This window comes from Propithecus coquereli, unplaced genomic scaffold (genome assembly GCF_000956105.1).
Source record: "Propithecus coquereli isolate 6110/MARCELLA unplaced genomic scaffold, Pcoq_1.0 Scaffold780, whole genome shotgun sequence".
In the NCBI taxonomy this organism is placed as follows: Eukaryota; Metazoa; Chordata; class Mammalia; order Primates; family Indriidae; genus Propithecus; species Propithecus coquereli.
Genome location: NW_012153952.1, coordinates 46,143 through 65,730, shown reverse-complemented (window position 1 = coordinate 65,730; position 19,588 = coordinate 46,143). Strand labels below are relative to the sequence as shown.

The window sequence follows — 19,588 nt, the reverse complement described above, 5'->3', positions numbered from 1 at the left end:
TGCTTGGTTTAACGCTCTGCTGTGGCTGGCTTGAAATTCTTAGTTTTTAAACAAGGGGCCCCGCCTGATCATTTGCTGTTGGGCCCCATAAATTACGCAGCCTGTCCCATTTTTGTACCATTTGTGGGGTGAGAAAACGAGATTTTCAGATGCTGTGCAAGAACCCTATCCCATTTATCTAGGGCCCTTCCCTCCCCGTCTTACCTGTCTCTTTCTTACTCTTTCATTCCAATGCCAGACCCAACCTTCCCTTTGTTTCTAGCCTGGCTTTCCCAGCGTCATCCGGGCTGCGGCGATGGCCGAAGTGGACGGGAGAGACTGGCCAGGGAGGGAAGAGGACTCTGGCGACTGCAGAGCCTCCCTGGAACCCCCAACTCGTGTGCTCTGCAGACAGACATCCGAAAGCCTTTGGGCGAACCAGGGGTTCTACACCCTTGCGGAGACCTCCCAGGCCCCCCAGGGAGGAGCCCACGTCTGTGAAGACAGGAGGAGCAGGCACAGGGGGACAAGTTGGCCAACCCGATCCAGAGACGCCCTAGGGCAGGCCTGGGCCAGAGGGTGGGGTTAAATATTAAAGAAGCGAGGGGCTTCCCGTGCTCAGGGGCCCCCGACAAACCTGCCGGGCCTGACCTAGTCCCTTCATTCAACCGGCTATGGCGCCCACCTGTCCCTCACCCTTTCCGGGAACCCCTGACCCTCTCGCCAGCTGCTCGAGAGGGGGCCTTGCTCTGAACCTGCTACAGAGTGTCTGCCCTTTGCCTAGGTATGACAGGAAGAGCCCACACTTTGTGAGCACTTACTACGTCCATCAGGTACTTCTGGGTGTGCTTTACACATGCTGCCGCTTTTAACCCCCGCCAGAATCCCATGAGGTAGGGTCTTTGGTTACCTCTGTTTTACAGATGGGGAAACCGAGGCATGGAGCAGTCAAGTAACTTGCTCACAGTCACACTGGTGGAGTTGGGATTTGAACCCCGGCCCTGTGACTCCAGAACCGGGTCCCGAGCCACTGTGCCAGTTCTTCTCCTGGTTGGAGTGTTGGCGGAGAGGTGGGGAGAGGCAGCAGGGTGACGGGCTGGACGAGGGGTCAGGCCCTCGTGGTGCCACCTGGGTATCACCTTACCCCTCTTTCTCCCTCGCTGCACACCTGCCAGCCACTGTGAGCCTTTACAAACATCCAAAGGAGAGAGAACAGAGCCCGAATTATTAACGTGTCTCCGAGCCTTTGGTCTCTGCTCTTTCTGCCCCGTTAGGCAGGTCGATCCATCCAAAGCACAGACTGGACCACGTCCCTCCCCTGTTTAAAGCCCCCTGTGGCTCCCTCCTGTCCCCGGGCTAACGTCTGAGTTCCTCATCAGGTGGAGAAAAGCCCCGTTCTGGGCCCTGCGCCCCACTGAATTTGCTGGATGAGGTTTCTGTTCTCACCAGCCGGCAGCAAGGACGCTCTTGAACTCAAATCTGGAAGATACATTCTGAAAGGAGACATTTTTGAGTATGAAATACACGTATTTTCATTTTGCAGATACTGACAAGTTGCCCTACAAAAGGTGGCACCAGCGTATTTATACGTACGCGTTTCCCCAGCCTTTTGCCCCTCCATACAGCCCCTGCACACTCACACACACTCGCAGACACACACACTCTCACACACACACACACTCACACACACATGCGCAGACACACTCTTGCACACGCACACGCACTCTCACACTCACACACACACATGCACAGTGCCTTATGACACACACAGTCACGCTCACACACAGACTCAAAGACTCACACTCTCTCATACATATGCAGTCACACACACACACACACACACACACACACTTTCTCCACACACGCTTTGTCCTGACTGATGAGCTTTCCTGGGCGCTTCAAGAGTGGCACGGAATAAACACTTTTGGTGACAACCTCCTGCGGCCGAAGCTTCTCCCTGGCACTGTCTGGCACTTTCTCCCACCGCCCTGTTCCCTGGTGGCTCCATGAACCGTTTACTCAGCCACTGCCCCGCTTTGCTGTCGGGGCTGCTGGGGCATCGTTTGGCTTCCCCGCTGACCTAGAAAGGCCAGCAAGGCCACCCTAATGACCTCATTTTGACTTGCTTATTTCTGCCAAGACCCTATGTCCACATAAGGTCACATTCGAGGCACTGGGGGTTAGGCCTTCAACACGTGTTTTCGGGGGTACGCAATTCATGAGTGAACCCGTAACACCCTCTCGTGAGGTTATCATGAGGGTCGAATGTGGCGACGCGTGCACAGCTTGGAGCACGGTGCTGGCCGGCCCTGTGTAAGTGCCCCATAGATTGCTGTCCAGAGAAAACCCAGTTGAGCACCTGGAAATTAGGAGCTCGATGCACGTCACGTGCCAGGCACCACTTAAGAGCCTGGCATATGTTATCCCACTGAATCCTCACAACCACCCCTTAAGACAGGCAAGATTTTCATTTAAATGATGAGGAAGCTGTAACTCAGAGAGGTTAAGGCATTTGCCTGAAGTCACACAGCCTAAGTGGCGGTGCTGAAGATCAGACTCAGGCCTACGGGGCGCCACGACATCACACAGTCTAGGACAGTGCTCTGGTGGGGGTGGGAGCCACGTGGAGGGGCAGAAAGCAGAGAGGAAATGCTGAGCACACAACATGTGTGAGCCCCTGGGGGGCTGTCTGGGTCTGAGGAGCACAGACCAAGTCTCCACGACAGTGAGAGGCTTAGCTGGATCGCAGACCGCCCGGGGAGGTGCTGGCAGGCTGCCAGGGTGCGGGGCCAGCGGGTCTGTGTCACTCCACTGCTCCCTAACCAGCCTGGCCGATACTCCAGGGCTGGGACAGGGCCCTGCCCGGGCTGAGGAATGCTGCCGGGAACGCTCGCTTCTCCAGGCCTCGTCCTGCGTACAGCAGCTCTCCAGGAAGCCAAGAGGTGGGACTTCCTTAAAGAGGCTTGAAAGTGCGGCTCACCCGAGACTCAGGCTACTCTCTCCTCCTTCTTGCTTTCACGCGAGGGGTTCCTGGGACCTAAGGGAGGTGGTAACTAGCTAGGTGTTCAGTTCTGGACTAGAAGTTCATTAACTCAGGTCCTGACTTGTTTACTCACTCGAGCATTAATTCATTCGTCCCTTGTTTACTTAGCCCCCCATTCTCCTAATGGCTCACTGGTTCATTCGTCCACACATTCATTCACTCGTGCTCTCACACGTTCACGTGCAGAGTCATGCGCCTTGCACCTGCCCGTCCACCACTCGTGCATTCATCCCTCCTCCTCCAGTTCAATGTCTTCCCATCCATCCCTCCTCTGTCCACCCGTCTTCCCATCCAACCTTTCATTCTTTCTTCCTCCTACTTATCCATCCATCTATTCCTCCATCCATCCATTCCTCCCTCCATCCGTTCCTCCATCCACCCGTTCCTCCATCCATCCATTCCTCCATCCATCCATTCCTCCCTCCACCCGTTCCTCCATCCATCCATTCCTCCCTCCACCATCCGTTCCTCCCTCCATCCGTTCCTCCATCCACCCGTTCCTCCATCCATCCATTCCTCCATCCATCCGTTCCTCTATCCATCCGTTCCTCCATCCATCCGTTCCTTCCTCCATCCGTTCCTCCATCCACCCGTTCCTCCATCCATCCGTTCCTCCCTCCATCCGTTCCTCCATCCATCCATTCCTCCATCCATCCATTCCTCCACATCCTTCCATTCCTCCATCCATCCATTCCTCCCTCCATCCGTTCCTCCCTCCATCCGTTCCTCCATCCACCCGTTCCTCCATCCATCCGTTCCTCCATCCATCTGTTCCTCTATCCACCCACCCAACCTTAGTAAGCACCCGCCATGTTTCCCGCACAATGCTCCTATGGCTCCCAAAGTCATCTTGCACCCCTTTCACTGAGAATTCCATGTACGTACTGGGACAGGGTCTCAGCACCAGTGAGACCGACCCCCAGCTCCTTGGGATCATCCTCAGGAGGAGGCTCAGGAAAAGTGGACAGGGGGCATCTGCACAGCCCCGATCTGCATGTTGAGCCAGTGATGGCTTTGTCCTGTGGGGCCTTTCCCATCTTTTGATACCAGGACCATGCACGGTCCTGGGCGCGGCAGCTCCAGTGGGGCACTATTTCTAGCTTCTTGGGCCCCATTTCTTGCCTCCCCCAGGCCAGAACAGACCTGTAGACTTGGGACCCCTCCTTAAGGAGCACTCTGGGGCCCCTTGGAGTAAAGACAAAAATTCCCTGACACCAGAGCCTCAGACAAGGGCAGTGTGGGCAGGGCAGTCTGGAGGAAGGCCACTTGCACGTCACCCTTCTGTCCCGGCCAGAGAGCAAGAGACGGGGCTCGTGGTCCACAACAGATGCCGGGAACAGGACACAAGCCAGGGAAGCCAAGAGGAATGTTCCTCACACGTTCCGAAATGCTCCGCTTCCGCGCCTTGGCATGTGCCATTGCCTGCACCTGGAACCGCCCCGCCCCCCACCCAGCGCCCCCGCCTCTGTCAGGAAGCCTTCCTGCCCCACAGTCTGCTCTTAGCTCCCAGACCCCGTGGCAGCTGTCCCTAGGGCTCTTGCAGAGCTCCCTAAATGTTTGCCGACTGAATGGATGCGTTCCCATTTTACAGATGAGGGAATGAAGTCCCCAGCTTCCCCCTCCCCCAGCCTTTCCCAGCCGGCTCCTCCTCCCCCACATTCCAGATTCCAGCCGAAAGGCCTCCCGCCCCGTCCCTAAGGCCTGCTCCTTTCACACCTGACACCTTCCTGCGTGCTGGTTCCTGTCTCTTGGCAAACGTCACTGTCCCCATTGCACAGAAGATGAAACCAAGGCTCAGAGAAGCCTCAGGGGGCATGGCCGAGCCAGGGAGAAGACCCTTTGTTCCACCACGTTAGCCATGTTCTTTATTCTTTTGGTTTGACTCTAAAATCAGCATGGCTGTAGGTAATAATGCAAATAATAGTTTGTGACTGTTTTTGAAAGGCACCATTTCCACTTTGGCTCCGGTGCAGGTGGGTGGGACTGTGTGTGTGTGTGTGTGTGTGTGTGTGTGTGTGTGTGTGTGTGTGTGTGTGTACCTGCATGTGGGTGTCCCTGGCTGAGCCAGCCCCACCCCAGGAGGGGGCTGGACATTCGTCCCTGCCTGGGAATTGGGTGTGCCACAGGACCCTGCCTCCCTCCTGCTGCTCGCACCGCTGCATCGTGGACTGAGTCAGCCCCACGGCGGCAGCGCAGCAGCTGGCTGGGAGCCTCTGGTGCCAGCCCATGGCTGAGCCTGCCCTTCTCCTCGCGGCCCAGATGGAGCGGCTGGCGCGGGCACCCCGGGCCTCACCGTGTCCCCGGATCCCGAGGGCCCGCGTCGCCCGGGGGCACTGTGCCCAGTGCTGGGCCGACCTGGGCTGCAGGTACAGGTGACACAGGAGCGGGGAGGGAGGCTGGACCTACTGTGTGCTGGGGGCATGTGCCATCTCAATCTTCATAACACCCTGGGAGGCAAGAACCTTCTTTCCTCCCATAGTACGATGAGGAAACAGAAGCTCGAAACTCAAGTAACTGCCCAAGTGGTGGAGGTGGCTGCCAGCCGTGGTCTGTGGGACTCCAACCCCAGGCCCTTCATGGGACACAGCACTGTGCCCTGGGCTCTTGCTGCTGACCTCCCGCAGGGTCATTGATTTTCTGATTCTTAGAGACGTAAGTGACCACAAATGTGCACCATTGCCCCTTCCTTGGGGTGCAGAGAGGATTAGGGACTCCAGCAGTCTCATTCGGGGCTCAGCATGCAGGAGTCTCAGATGGATCAGTGTGGCTCTGTGGTTGCCGCGGCCTAGAAGAACTGGTCACCCTTCCTTCCTGCTCAGCCTGCCACTCACAGCCAGACTAGAATTTTAAAAAGTTATTTCCCCTGCCATGCTTACAACATATTACAAGCTCTTTCCTTGCCTTTCCCAGCTTCTAGCGGCTGCCCACGTTCCTTGGCTTGTGGTCCTCTTGCATCTTCAAAGCCAGTAATGTGGCCCCTTCCAGTGTCTCTCTGACCTCCCCTGCTGTCACCACGTCTCCTTCTCTGACTCTCCTGCCTCCTTCTTGCTTTCTATTTTTTTTTTTTGAGACAGGGTCTTGCTCTGTTGCCCGGGCTTAGAGTGCAGAGTGCAGTGATGTCATCATAGCCTTGCTGTAATCCTGAACTCCTGGGCTCCTGCCTCAGCCTACCGAGTAGCTAGAACTACAGGCATGTGCTACCGTGCCTGGTTGATTTTTCTTTTTTAGTTTTTGTAGAGATGGGGTCTCGCTATGTTGCCCAGGCTTCCCTCTTCCCTTATAAATGTAAGAACTCCTGTGATTACACTGGGCCCACTGACTGATCCAGGATCATCTCCCCATCTCAAGATTCTTAGCTTAATCACATCGACAAAGTCCCTATTACCTGTAAGACAAAATACATATATTCACAAATTCTGGGGATTAGGATGTGGACATCTTTGGGGGGCATTATTCAGCCTATTATACCATCTCTCTCTCTCTCTTTCTCTCTCTCTCTCCCACACCCCCAATCTACTATCTATCTACCCACCTACCAGCTATCTACCTACCTGTCTATCTACCATTGCTGTTCCCCTGGCCCCACCTTCACCCTCCCCTAATCTCTGGGTTCCTTGTGGTCCCCGAGGTTATTAATATTGAATTCACTGTAAGATTGCCTGCCCCACTGAACATGTTCTATTCTTATTCATTGAATCAACAAATGAATAATACTTAAGAGAGTTTAAAACAAAACAAACAGAAACAACACTCTTACTTCCAGGACAGTGGTTTTTTAACCAGGGTTCTGCAAACACTTTATTTGAATTTAATTTTTATTCTATTTGTTAAGTATTAAGAAACTAGTAAAAAAAATCACATACACTCAAGTGTGTTATATCCCAAATATATTTTGTCAATCAAAATTATATCAATTGTATGAAATGCTTTAAATTGGACTTAGAAAATGGGCTCATAATAATGTCATTTTTATCTCTATTGTTTATTGAAAAGAGATGCCATGGCAAAAAAAAAAAAAAAATGTGAAAGCCACTTCCTGGGGACAGAGCTGGTCTGTCCGCTCTGGGCCAATGCTCTTGTGTGTTAGTTCACAGAGTCACTGGGTCAGGTCTCCCAACCCGCTGAGTCTGTTCATCTCACTGGTCACTATTCATGAGTCATTTATTTGTTCAACAAATTCCAATGGGACTGCAGCCTTCAGAATACAAGGCTGGGGTCTGTTCTGTTGGCTCGCGGGTCTGCAGCAGCACCTGGCACACGGCAGGTGCTCACGGAATGTCAGCTCAGTGAATGAAAGGCTCACCGCCTCTGCGTGGAGTCCCACCATGGAGTGAGGGTGTGAGGATGAATGAGATGTTTTTGCAGCCCTCGGGATGTCCACAGCCTGGTCCAGGAGGAAGACATAGGACTGGTCCACCGTGCTATGATGCCCTAAATGCTGATTGGAAAGGTCCGAGTGGGGGTCAGTCGGGTCCGTGTGGCCGTCAAACAGAACTTCCCATAACGTGAATGGGACGCAGAGTTCACTGTCCATGTGGACTGAATCTTAAAACCGTACAATGTTGGCCTTGGCAGGACCTACTCGGAGCAAGATGACTCTGTCGGGACTCCTCTCATCCCCGCTCCCCAATAGAAACATGTTTTCTATTAATTCACGATTGCTGTAAAAAAATGCAAAAAATAGCAAGTGGAATAGTGGAATCCACCTGCCCCTACCACCTCCAGCCCACAAGAATAGTCACTGTGAGCATAGGATTTTGCGCTTTATAAATATATATTTACATACGAGTATATGTAAAACACATATAGATGATTTAAATTCTTGTACATAATTGTACTTATACATGTGAATTAGTTTATAGTATGTGTTGACATTTCCCACTTTATAATATCTTTTTCCTGGAAATACCCAGAACTCTACATTATCCTCTTTAAAGGCTGAGAGATATTTCATGTTATGACTCAACAGTGCTTTTGTTAACTAGCCTCCTGTTGATGGAATTTTAGGTATTTTCTTTTTCTCTTTTGGTTGCTATTATAAATTATACTGCCATGTTCTCGGCCATGTAGCTTGGTGTATTTATTCTTGTGACAAATTTTCAGCATAGGAATCGTTGAGTCCAAAGGTACATCCAGTTACCTTTTTGGAACATCTTCTGGGAGGTGCTTTTCCAGAAAGGCTGTACTCACATACAGACCCGCCAAGTGGACGTGAGCTTTTTTTCTAGTTTTCTTGACATTCTTGACCAGACACTATTGTTCTTTTTAGTCTTGGCTAATCAAATCAGGAGAAAATTGTATCTCGTTTTAATTCATCTCTTTGAAATTGTTTCTGTTGATGAGGTTGAGCATCTTTTCACGTGCTCAGTGTCTGGCAGTTTCCAAGGCAGATCAGAGAGGCCGGAAGGCCCACGTTGAGTCTAGTGCAACAGTCGGGTTCCCATAATCAATATTGGGTTAAGTGATTTGGCTGATTGCACGCAGGTGGTTTGCGGAATCCGTCACCTCTACAAAGTTCACTTTGACTCGTATTCTGCTCATGTGTAGCTCAAGTCTCTGCCACTGAAGTCAGTGTCAACCGATCTCCCCAGATACCCTGTACCTTTAGACCTCCGGGCATCTTCCCCATGCGTGCGCCCAAGCACTGAAAGCCCTGGATGAGTCGCCCCCACGCAGTCTAAATGTGTCCTCGGTAGGACAGCGACAGCCGGAATCTCAAAGCCCAGCTTCACCACTTACCAGCTGTGGGCCTCTGGGGAAGTTACTTAACCTCTCTGAGCCCCAGTTTCCCTTTCTGTAAAATGGTTGTGAACAGCAGTACCTGCCTCACAGGCCCATTGTGAGAATAAAATGAAATTAATGCGAAGGGCTGAGCACAGTGCCTGCCGTGTAGGAGGTGCACAATTCGTGTCCGACATCACTGGTCGAAGGGAAGCTTCTTGGAGCCGACCCCGAATAACACAGGTTTGTTTTCATGTGACCAGGGAATTCAGGCCTCCTGACTGCCTACAGTGGGAGAAAGATTTGCATTTGAGTCCTAAATCCTCCGCCCATCCCTGGGAAAGTTCCCTCCCCTCTCAGAGCTGGCTCCTTCGTTTGCAGAAGCAGTGCCATTCTGATAGTGGCTGGTGTCACACACACAGACTCCTGGGTCTCGACCCCTGAGGACCAGACTGCAGCTGGGTGCTTCTGGCCACTTCTGCAGCAAAAGCCCCTGTGGGGCTCTCTGGCAGGGGGGGCCTCCCTGGCACCTGCTACAAACCAGCAAAGGGCAGCTTCCTTCTTTTTTTATCCTTTGTTTTTCTTTCATTCATGCCCTTTTTGTCTAAGAGGGCAGGTCCCTTCTGACAGGATTCCCTGCTTCCTCTCTTGCCTCACAATGAAGCAGAGGAGAAGGCTCTGATTCACACGGAGGGGATGGGCTGCCGCCCTGGGGTTCTCATCCTGTCTGGACATGGAAGCCGCCTCTCCAACTCCCCTCCTGTCAGCTGTCACCCACTCTACTGTCAGCTGTCACCCTCTCTACCCGAGCTGACAGCAGATGCCCACACAGTGTGCGAATGCCTTTCTCTTGACACCTGCCAAGCCTGGGTATGAGCAGTCTTTTCAGTGCTTGCCAATCTGATGGATGAAAAGTATTTCATCGTTTTATTTTGCATTTCCCTAATGACTTGTGAGGTTCAACATCTTTTCCTGTAGGGCATTTGCATTTTATCTTCAGTGGCTTGTTGATTGATATCTGCTGTCAACTTTTCTATTGGGCTTTCTTGGATTTTGTTCTTATTGATTTCTAGGAACTCTTTATATAGACTAGATAGTGACACTTGATCGTTTGTTGCAAATATTTCCTCTCAGCTGATCACTGTCCTCTGACTTTTTTGTGGTGTTTTGATATACAAAGATTTTAATTTTTGATGTAATCAAACCTCAGGTTTCTTCAGTTATGGCTTTGGGATTTACTTGTTTGTTTTTTGAGACGGAGTCTCACTCTGTCACCCAGGCTGGAGGGCAGTGGCACAATCATAGCTCACTGCAGCCTTGAATTCCTGGGCTCAATCAATCATCCTTATGGCTTCTAGATTTTAATTTGCTTGGAGAGATGGTCCCCCCGCCCCCGGAACCAACCCTTTATTTCTTCCCAACTTTGTTCTCAGTAAGCCCTAGTGCAGACTCCTATCCACCCAGGAAATTCCTTTGCACTTACCAGCATATGACCTGCTCCCCTTCCCCTGAGCTTTGCATATCGCATTCCCTCCCTGACTCTCACTGACTGTTCCTTTAAAACTGAGTTACAACACTCCCTCCCCCAGGAAGCCTTCTCTCCCCAGCCCACTCTGGTCACTACTCTGTCCCTTGGGGCTGTTGGCTCCATCTTGAGTGGATTGTAGGCTGCTCATTGGTTGGAATACACTTTTGCATTGAAATATTTTTGGAGCGCTTACTATGGGCCAAATGTTTTACGGGCAGTACCTGATTTCATCCTCACAGTCTTGTGTATACTGTTATCATCATCATCCTGATTTTGCAGACCACACGAGGACAGACCCAGACAGTCTGACCCCAGGGCCTCAGTCCTTAGCCACTGTATTAAATCATTTCTATGGCTGCTATAACAAATTGCCACAAATATAGTGGTTTAAAAAATACATATTTATTGTCGTAGAGTTCTGGAAGTCAGAAGTCCAACATGGGTCTTACGGGCTCAACTCGAGGTGCTGGCAGGGCTGTGCTCCTTCCTGGGGGCTCCAGGGGAGAAGCCGTGTTTCGGCGTCTAGAGCTGCCTGTCCTCCTTAGGTCATGGTCCCCCTGCGTCTTCAAAGCCAGCAGTGGCCGACTGAGTCCTTCTCGTGCTACCCTCCCTCTGGTTTTCACTCTTCTGCCTCCCTCTCTCCCATTTAAGGACCCCTGTGATCACACTGGGCCCACCCAGACAATCCAGAATAATCTGCTCCACTTCAAGGCCAGCTGATTAGTAACCGTAATTCCATCTGCGATCATCATCCCACCTTTGCCATGGAACCTACGCATTTGCAGGTTTGGGGATTAGGACACCGGCGCCTTTTACTGCTGTTGCTGGTGGAGTGGCTCACTGTAGCTACTCTTCCATATTGATTTTCCAAACTTCAGTCAGCTGTCTCCTCCCGTAAGGATTCATCTCTGCCCCCCTCCCTCCCTGCAACTTGAGGGTTAGATCAGTGCATCAGAGTCACCTGGAGGGCTTGTTCAAACCCAGATCGCTGCACCCCACCCCTAGGGTTTCTAACTCAGTAGTGCTGGGGCAAGGTCTGAGAATTTGCATTCCTAACAGGTTCCCAGGCTATGCTGATACTGCAGGTCTGGGGCCCACACTTTGAGAACCGCTGGGTTAGATCATTCACTCATTTATCCCTCAAACATTTACCGATATCTGCTGTTTGGGGAACTATGCCCATAGAATGATAAATAAGAATGTTTCTGGTCTCAAAGAGATCCCAATCTAATGGAGAAAGTAAACAGGCAATTACTATGGAGAGTGATAAGTTCGAGAACATCGATGAATCCAAGGCCTTTAGGAGGGCTGTAGGGAAGGCTTCCTGGAGGAGGTGATGCTTGAGCTGAGTCCCCAAGGAGGCACTAAGCAGCCCAAGGATGGGAAGGAGAAGGGTGTTTCTGGCAGTAGCTGCCACCTGGGCAAAGCTCCAAGGCAAGACGGAGCCTGGTGCCTCCGGGAAGTGTAAGTAGCTCACCCTGGCTGGAGCAGAGAGTGGGACAGAGGAGCGATGGGATGGGAGTCTGGTTTCAAGCTTGGAGCCCAGTTCCAACCCCAGGGCCTGGACACCTCACCTGGGGGTGACAATCTGGCTCTGAGCCCTTGCGTGCCCAGTGGAAGAGTGGGAGATGAAAACCCCTCTGTGAAGATCCATGCAGCAAAGAAAGGCTTAATGAGACCATTCCTCACCCCTAGGCCAGCCACCATGGCAGCCAGCTAGGTGCTCTTCCATGTGGTCTTTTCCGAAGGCTTTAAACCAGGTGTTCTTCATCTGGGGTTCAAGGATGGACCTTCAACGTTCCAAGAGCCGCTCAAGTTATTTGCTAAATGTTATTCATGTATGAGTGTGTGCAGTTTTCTGGAGGGAGGGTCCACAATGTTTACAAGATTTTTAAAGCTCTCGCCTCTCCCCCAACCCCCCCAAAACAGTTAAGAATGAGTGACAGACCAGAAGTGGTAAACTCCAGTGCCTGCAAGGGTCAGGTGGGTACCCTCGGGGAGCAATGTGGCCAAGTGTAACCTGTCAGGGTGCGGTAAGGACCCGGGTGGATGGAGGCCACTGAGCCTATGTAAAAGTTTTAATCATACCTTTTGTTTAACATGTAATCAATATAAAACATTATTAATAAGATATTTTATGTTTTTAAATACTAAGTCTTCAAAATCCAGTGTGTATTTTTCATTTACAGGACTGTCCATTGGGATGTTAAATTTTTATCAGAAATCCTTGATGTACATTTAGGTTTCATAACGTTTACACTTGGAAAAGTAGATTTGCATACCCAAGTTGTTCTAAACATATTTAGATGTTTTCTAGTAACTGAGACAAGTAACCAGCTTTAAATTTAAATTAATTAAAATTAAGTAAAATTTAAAATTCAGTTCCTCCATTCATACTAACCACATTTCAGGTGCTTAGGTGGCTGGTGGCTGCCATACTGCCAGGCACAGTTCCATAGCTTGCCCAGCACGTAAGATGACAATCTGACTGAGTGACTCAGGAGAGGACAAGCAAGTATGACTTTGTTCAAAGGAAGGATCAGTTTGAAACTTTCAGGACTTCTCTGGCAAGCACCACAGGGCTGCACTGCCGCCTGGAAGCTCATTTTAAGGGTCAGCCACCAGCTGGCTTCAGCCAGTTGTTGTCACTTAGAAACAGAGACCCAGGATTATCGTCTCCACTGATGATTTTCTCTCAGAGAAATTGGAACTAGAGGATTTTTTAATATAAAACCTCTTGTTTTGAAATGATGATGAGCTATTTAAAAAGTATTAAAATCTAGGCCAGGTGGGGTGGCTCACACCTGTAATCCTAGCACTCTGGGATGCTGAGGCAGGTGGATCACTTGAGGTCAAGAGTTCGAGACCAGGCCGAGCAAGAACCCCCATCTCCACAAAAAAAAAAAAAAAATAGCAAAAACTAGCCGGGTGTCGTGGCATGCACCTGTAGTCCCAGCTACTCAGGGAAGTTGAGGTGGGAGGATTACTTGAGCCCAGGAGATTGAGGCTGCAGTGAGCTATGATGACGCCACTGCATTCTAGCTGGGGGACAGAGTGAGACCTTGTCTCCAAAAAAAAAAAAAAAAAGTATTGAAACTGAATTTGCTCTTTCAAGTGGAGCTTGGTAGATCCTGATCTTCTGGTTGGGAACGTTTGTCATCTCAGAAGAGAGGTCACAGGCAGCACCTTAATCTCCCCCAGCCATCTCAAAAATGCAGGCTACTCCTCCCGGAGGTGCTATGTGAGAATTTTGATGCAATCCATCTGTTCTCACCCCACTCTTGAAAGCTTCTGTGCAATTCTCTGAACCCCAGCAGCATGACGATGTTCCTGGCAGGGCTTCTCAAGCCTGGCTGTGCAATGGAATCAGCCAGGCAGCTCCAAACAGCACTGGTGTCCAGCTCCCATTCTCAGCGGTTTTGATGTCGTTGGTCTGGGGCATTGCCTGGGCATTGGGACCTGGCCAAGCTGCCTGGGGATTCCAGGTGGAGAACCACTGGTCTCTGGGCCTGCTCTCCACGCCTAGGATGCGGCTCCCCGGGCCCAGCGTGTCTCCTGTTTCTCGGGTTCTCGCCCACCTTGGACAGCTGAAGGAAGCACCTATAGCCGTGCCCTTCCCTGCCTCCTAGCCCAGCCTCAGGAAGCTAAATTATATTGATTATACTTCGGAGTGTTTTTATTCTTGTCTGTAACACAATATAGTTATGCTTTGAAGTTCCACAACCCGGAGATCAGCTCTAACAAAGTTAATATGTGAAAGAGATACGGAGAGTATCGTTTAACAATTCAAAGAATGGGCACCCTGGCTACAATGAGCCTTCTCTGTCTTCATGGGGAAGTTGTAGCCTTGACAGGGGTTTTAGGAGCTCAGTTAAGATGATACTCAAAAATGTAAATGTAAGATTTGCCTTTTATAATGTCTCATTCCTGCCTGCCCCAACTCTGTCCCCAGAGGGATTGCTTCGTAGATGTCAGTGTTGCTGGGTACTGAGGTTCAGGTTGTACACTGTATAAGGGTATTATATCCAAAGAGGCACCGTTCACATCCTGGCCATATACTAAGTTATATGGGAGTACACGGGTGGGTATGGAGAATCCAGACCTCCTGACAAGTCCGGAAGCAGCAGAGGAGAGAGCCTTTTCATAAGCCTGCATTGGCACACATGGCTATGTACACGTTCATGGGAGAGTATGCACCCACATGTTCCCTGGCACACCCATGCGCACATGGCCGTGCCCCGCAATTGCCTTTGGACCTCTGCTCTAAGAGGCCCGATTTCTGACTCAGAACCTGATGTGTCACGTTATCTGGGGGTTGGAGATAGGGTGGGACATGGAGTGTGTATACCTGGCACGTGCACCTGGTATCTGGGAATGTGTGTGAGCTAAAGAGAGTGGGCTCACAGCTCCTCTGGCAGAGCTGCTGGGGTCATTCAATAGAGTACAAACTGTCTCAGTCAGCTATCGCTGTGTGACAAATGATCCCAAACTCAGCAGCCATTAAAGCAACAATCATTTATCCATGTTCACGTGTCTGAAGCTTGGCTAGGGGTTAGCTGATCTGGCCTAGGCTCTGCTGGGTGGCTCCACGTCAAGCTGCAGGGCTGGCTGGACTTCCTCCTCCCTGCCTGGTGGGCTCTGGTCTGTGCCACATGTGTTCATGCTGGGACCCAGGCTGCAGCTACCAGGGATGGCTCTTCTCATGGTGGTGATAGAGGTGTGAGAGGTCCAGCCTCAATGCAGGGCACATTGCACGCTTGGGCTTGCTGAGAGCAAAGGAGCATGACACCCCACACGACCATTCCCCTGTTGGCGGCCACCTCTGGCAACCAACTCACCCCCCTTGTCCCCTACTTCCTCTTCACCCCCCGCTTCTCACCTTCCCTGGACTCCCCACTTAGCAAAGTAGAGCTTGGCATCGCCCCAGCGGGGGCTGCCTGTGGCTCCTCCAGCGTGTCTCGTTGGGTCCGTCTCCATCCATCACGCTGCAATGCATCATTATCCTGCTATAATTATGAGACAAGGGGCGTCTTCAGAAGAGTCAAGCAGCCCTGTGGCTCACATGACAGGAAGAGGAATATCAGCAGATAAGAGACACAGCTGGGGCCACATCTAGGCTGGTGATGTTCCTTCTCCAAGCATACACTGCATCCAGCCAATGAAAGAAATGAAAAGTCATGGGGGTGACTTTGAGGAAAATAGTTGTCCAAGGGGCTTATTGCATAGTGGTTGAGAACACAGGCTGCAGAGCCAGACTTCTTGGGTACAAAGCCCAGTCCTGCTGTTTCTTGTCAGGTAACCTTGGACAAGTTCCTTTATCTTTCTGTGCCTCTGTTTTCCCATCTATAAAATGGGATAATAATAATAGGAAGTTGTGAAGATTCAGTGAATTAATCCATACAAACCAGTGGTTCTCAAACAGGGCAATATCGTCCCCAGGGAAACATTTGGTAATGTCTGGAGACATTTTTGGTTGTCACGACCAAAAGGGATGCTTTTGGCATCTAGTGGGTGGAGGCCAGGGGTGCTGCTAAACGTGCTGCAGTGACAGGACAGCTCCCACAACAAAGAATCATCTGCCCGAAATGCTGTTAGTGCCGGGGTTGAGGAAGCTCAGTGTAGCGTTCAGAGCAGTGTCTGGCGCATGGCAAACGTTCGTGCCTGTTGGTTATAATATTCAACGCCATCTCACTCTGGCGCCTGTGCTCAGGTCACTTGTCACCATGAGCTTGTGACTAGAGCCTTTTCCTTCACTCCAGCCTCTCGTATTTATGATGAGGATAATGAAGACGCTGCTAATTCTAATTATTACTGTTATTATTATAGAGTATAATCGTTCCCGTTTCTTGGGCACCTCGTATAAGCCCAGTGTTTTGCCAGCCATCTCATTTACAATTCTTACAGTCCTCACCGTCAGAGGAGTCTGATGAGCCCTCACTTTGCCGAGGAAACTGAGGCTCAGAGAGGTGAAACATCTCACCCAAGACTGCGAGGAGTCCGGATTGAGCTCATCCTGCTGATCTCTGGAATGTTGTCACGGAGCCACTGCCCTGGGCTCGGTATTTCATCGGCGTCAGGGTGGCGAGGGCAAGGGCAGGCACTCGGAGAGGAAGCGAGGGCTGCCCCAGAGCTCTATTGCCACTTTTGGGGGAAGCTCTTGGCACCCTCCCTGGCCGGCTTAGCTGGCCCTGGCTGGCTGGCTGCCCAAGAGGAGGCCCAGCCACGCCTCTACCGGCTCATCCCGAAGTTCTGCATTCTTGGTCCCTCCCTCACGCTGGCTTTTGGCTTCTCTGAGCCGGCTGTGGGCTCTCAGCCTTGCATGGTTTCTGCAGCCCTGCCCTTCAGCTGAGGACTTTGCCCCACTGTCATCTGATCCTTGGTGCCTGCTGTGACCTCTTGGGCAAGGGTCTCACCAAGATCATCTTTCAAAGCCCCCATCTCTATCTCTGTCTTCCCATTTTACAGTTATGGAAACTGAGGCCCAGAGAGGGAAAGGGACATGTCCACAGTCACATAGAGTGTGGGGGTGGGGAGCTTGGACTGGGCAGAGGACTTCCAGGGCCCTGCCTCCTTCCCCAGGCCACGTGGAGGGAAAGCTCGTGAGTGTGGAGAGAAAGGCTTTGCATTCGGGAAGCTCAGAGCAGCCGTCAGGGCTTTGGCCACCTGACTCGCTGGGGGGGCGTATTTCCTCCACAGGCTGGGCTCACAGGCCTCTGGCCACGCTCTCTGCAGGACAGGAGCTAGAGGCCACTCACCAGCCGGGCAGTCTCGGTGAGTCACTTGTCCTGTCTGAATCTCAGATGGGAAGAGCCCAGAAGCAGCACATATTAACATTTATCAAACTGACATTTATTGAGGACTTCCTGTTCCAAGCACCTTTCTAGGAACTGGCCACAGTAGGGGCTGAATAAATATTCGCTGAATGAATTGGCTCTCAAACTACCCTGCCCCGGGTAGTTTCTGGCAGCTTCATATGAAAATGGGGAAGTCGAGGTTCAGCCAGGTCCAGGAGTTCCCCAGGGTGACTTCACTAATAAACAAACCTAGGGTTCAAATTCAGGCCGTCGGACGCTACAGCCAAAGTTCTTGACTTCTCAACTTACGGATCTGGTTATCCATTGCTTAGCAGCATATAATAACCACCATTTTATTCTGCTCGGGGATTCCATGGGTCAGGAATTGGGACTGGTCTCTGCTCCATGGTGTCTGGGGCCTCTGCTGGGAAGACTGAACAGTAGCGGGTGATTCATGCTGGGGACTGCAATCATATGGAAGCTTCTCCACTCGCATGTCTGATGCTCTGCTGAAACGACTCAAGGGTTAGGTTCAGCTCCAGCTCTTGACTGAAGCACACGCATGTGACCTTGCGCTTGGCCTGGGCTTCTGACCGAGCTCCGAGAGGAGCAAGCAGAGAGCGAGGGGGCCTGGCAGCATCGGCTTGGTGTTTACCGCCAGACTATGAAGTCTCATAGCGTGACTTCTGCCGTGTTCTATCGGTTGGAGCAGTCACAAGCCTATCAGATTCAAGGGGAAGGGACACAGATCCCGCCATTTATTTTTATAAATAAACGGATGCGTGTTATGCAAAAGCAAACAGCAGAGACCCGATCCAGGTTGGGGATCAGAAAAGGCGTGTTTGAAGAAGTGACCTTGAGGCTGAGACCTGAAGGGCAGGTGGCAGACAAGGGAAGGACATTCCGGGCAGAGGGAAGGAGGGATGGGAAATGAGGCTAGAAGTATAGGCAGGTCGGGGACCAAAGCCATCACAAGGCGTTTGGATTTTACCCCCATGGTCCTGGGTCACCACTGAGGATTCTAAGAGGAGACTGATAGGCCAGCTTTGTGAGCCTGGAAGACCTTTCCAAACCAGAGCTATCTAGAAGAAACGTAGGAAGCCCGTGATGAGGCTGTGGGCCGGGCGAGAGGTGCTGCTGGGTTGGACCAGGGCGGTGGCCATGGGAACAGACGAAAGTAGTGGATACAAGTCGTATCAAGGGAGGAATCTATTAGTCGTTAACGGGATGTGGTGTCAGAAGTGGCTCTTGGAGTGCCTGACGGTGCCATCTGACGAGACAGGGAACTTCGAGAGGGGTGCAGGGGCTACGGCAGGGAAGACAGTGTGTTCAGGTCACTTCTTTTACACCTGGGGCCTCCCCAAGTCATCTAGCGGCACAGCGGTTAAGAGCCCTGGTGCTGGCGCTTGCAGCCTGGGTTCAAATCCTCTCTGCCACTTGCCAACTGGACAAGTCTGGGTGGGTCCCCTAACCCTGCTGAGTCTCTTTATCTGTAAATTGGGGACAATAGCGCCCCCACATGGGGGTTGATGTGAATATCAAACTGATGCCTGGACGTGTCTGCTGTTGGAGGTGTGGTCAGTGCTCAGTAAATGTTTAAAAACCGAATCGCGACTGGAGACGATGGTGCTGGGCACTTAGGCTTGTGCACTTTCCCACATACGCCGGACACCGACAACGCGCTGGAAACACAACTGAAAAATCGGCTGCGTTCGTGAGTCTCGGAACAGATTCTATGGATGTGCCGAACACCGTGGTTGTACCCGTCGTTGTCTTCCTAAAAGGGAGACGCGTGGCCGCTCTGCAGAACGTGTTGCTGGAACAACGACACCTTTAGAACTGCGGGTGTTTTATTTCATTTCTGTTCTTTCCCGGGCCCTCTCTGACCTCCTCAGAATGTCGTTCCAAAGAAGTGATCGTTCCCCCCTCGCTGCTTAGCTATCAAATGGTGACAGAGTTGATGACTTTTGTTTTGGTTTAGTCGCTGCAATTTTCAAAGTGTCACGAAAACACACGGATGCCAGTAATTTCCAAGCGAATAGCAAAACAACCAGAGAAACAGAGCCGTGCCCCAGCGTGGGGTACCAAACAGATTCGCAGGAGGCACCGACAAACAGTTTTCTCGAAAAGCATAAATAGAGCGGAACAGCCAATTTTATAATTAACTGGGACTTGGTCTCCAGCGAAGCTTCTGCTCAGTGAAAATGGCCAAGCTCTTGCCAGCAGAGTGTGCCTTGTCCCCTCCCTCGGGCACTAACAGGCTGGAGGTGTCTTTGCTCTACCACATTTGCGTATGTTTCAGGATGACACGTTTCTTAGTGGCTCGGAGTGGAGCTCTGTGTGTGCGCAGGACGCTTGGAAGGAAGGCACAAGGGAGGGTCTGTGGGTGGGGCACCGGAAGGACAGGCTATGTGCAAAAAGAACAGGGGGCTTCTATTCAAAATTATGAAGAATTTCAAGATGGTGCCAGCAGAGCACTAAAGCAAGCGCGGCCCCTTCTGAACACGGGGCTCTGTGTGACTG

At 51.3% G+C, this 19,588-nt stretch overlaps 1 protein-coding gene across 1 annotated transcript in view; it reads left to right on the top strand.

Annotated features, from left to right (window-relative positions):
* Positions 1–5,248: 5,248 nt before the first annotated feature.
* The window catches only part of ARHGAP40 (Rho GTPase activating protein 40), a 35,341-nt gene continuing 21,001 nt past the window's right edge, over positions 5,249–19,588 (top strand). The window contains exon 1 of the mRNA XM_012662810.1: positions 5,249–5,388. Coding sequence (XP_012518264.1) covers positions 5,249–5,388 — 140 coding nt within the window. The remainder of the gene's footprint in view (positions 5,389–19,588) is intronic.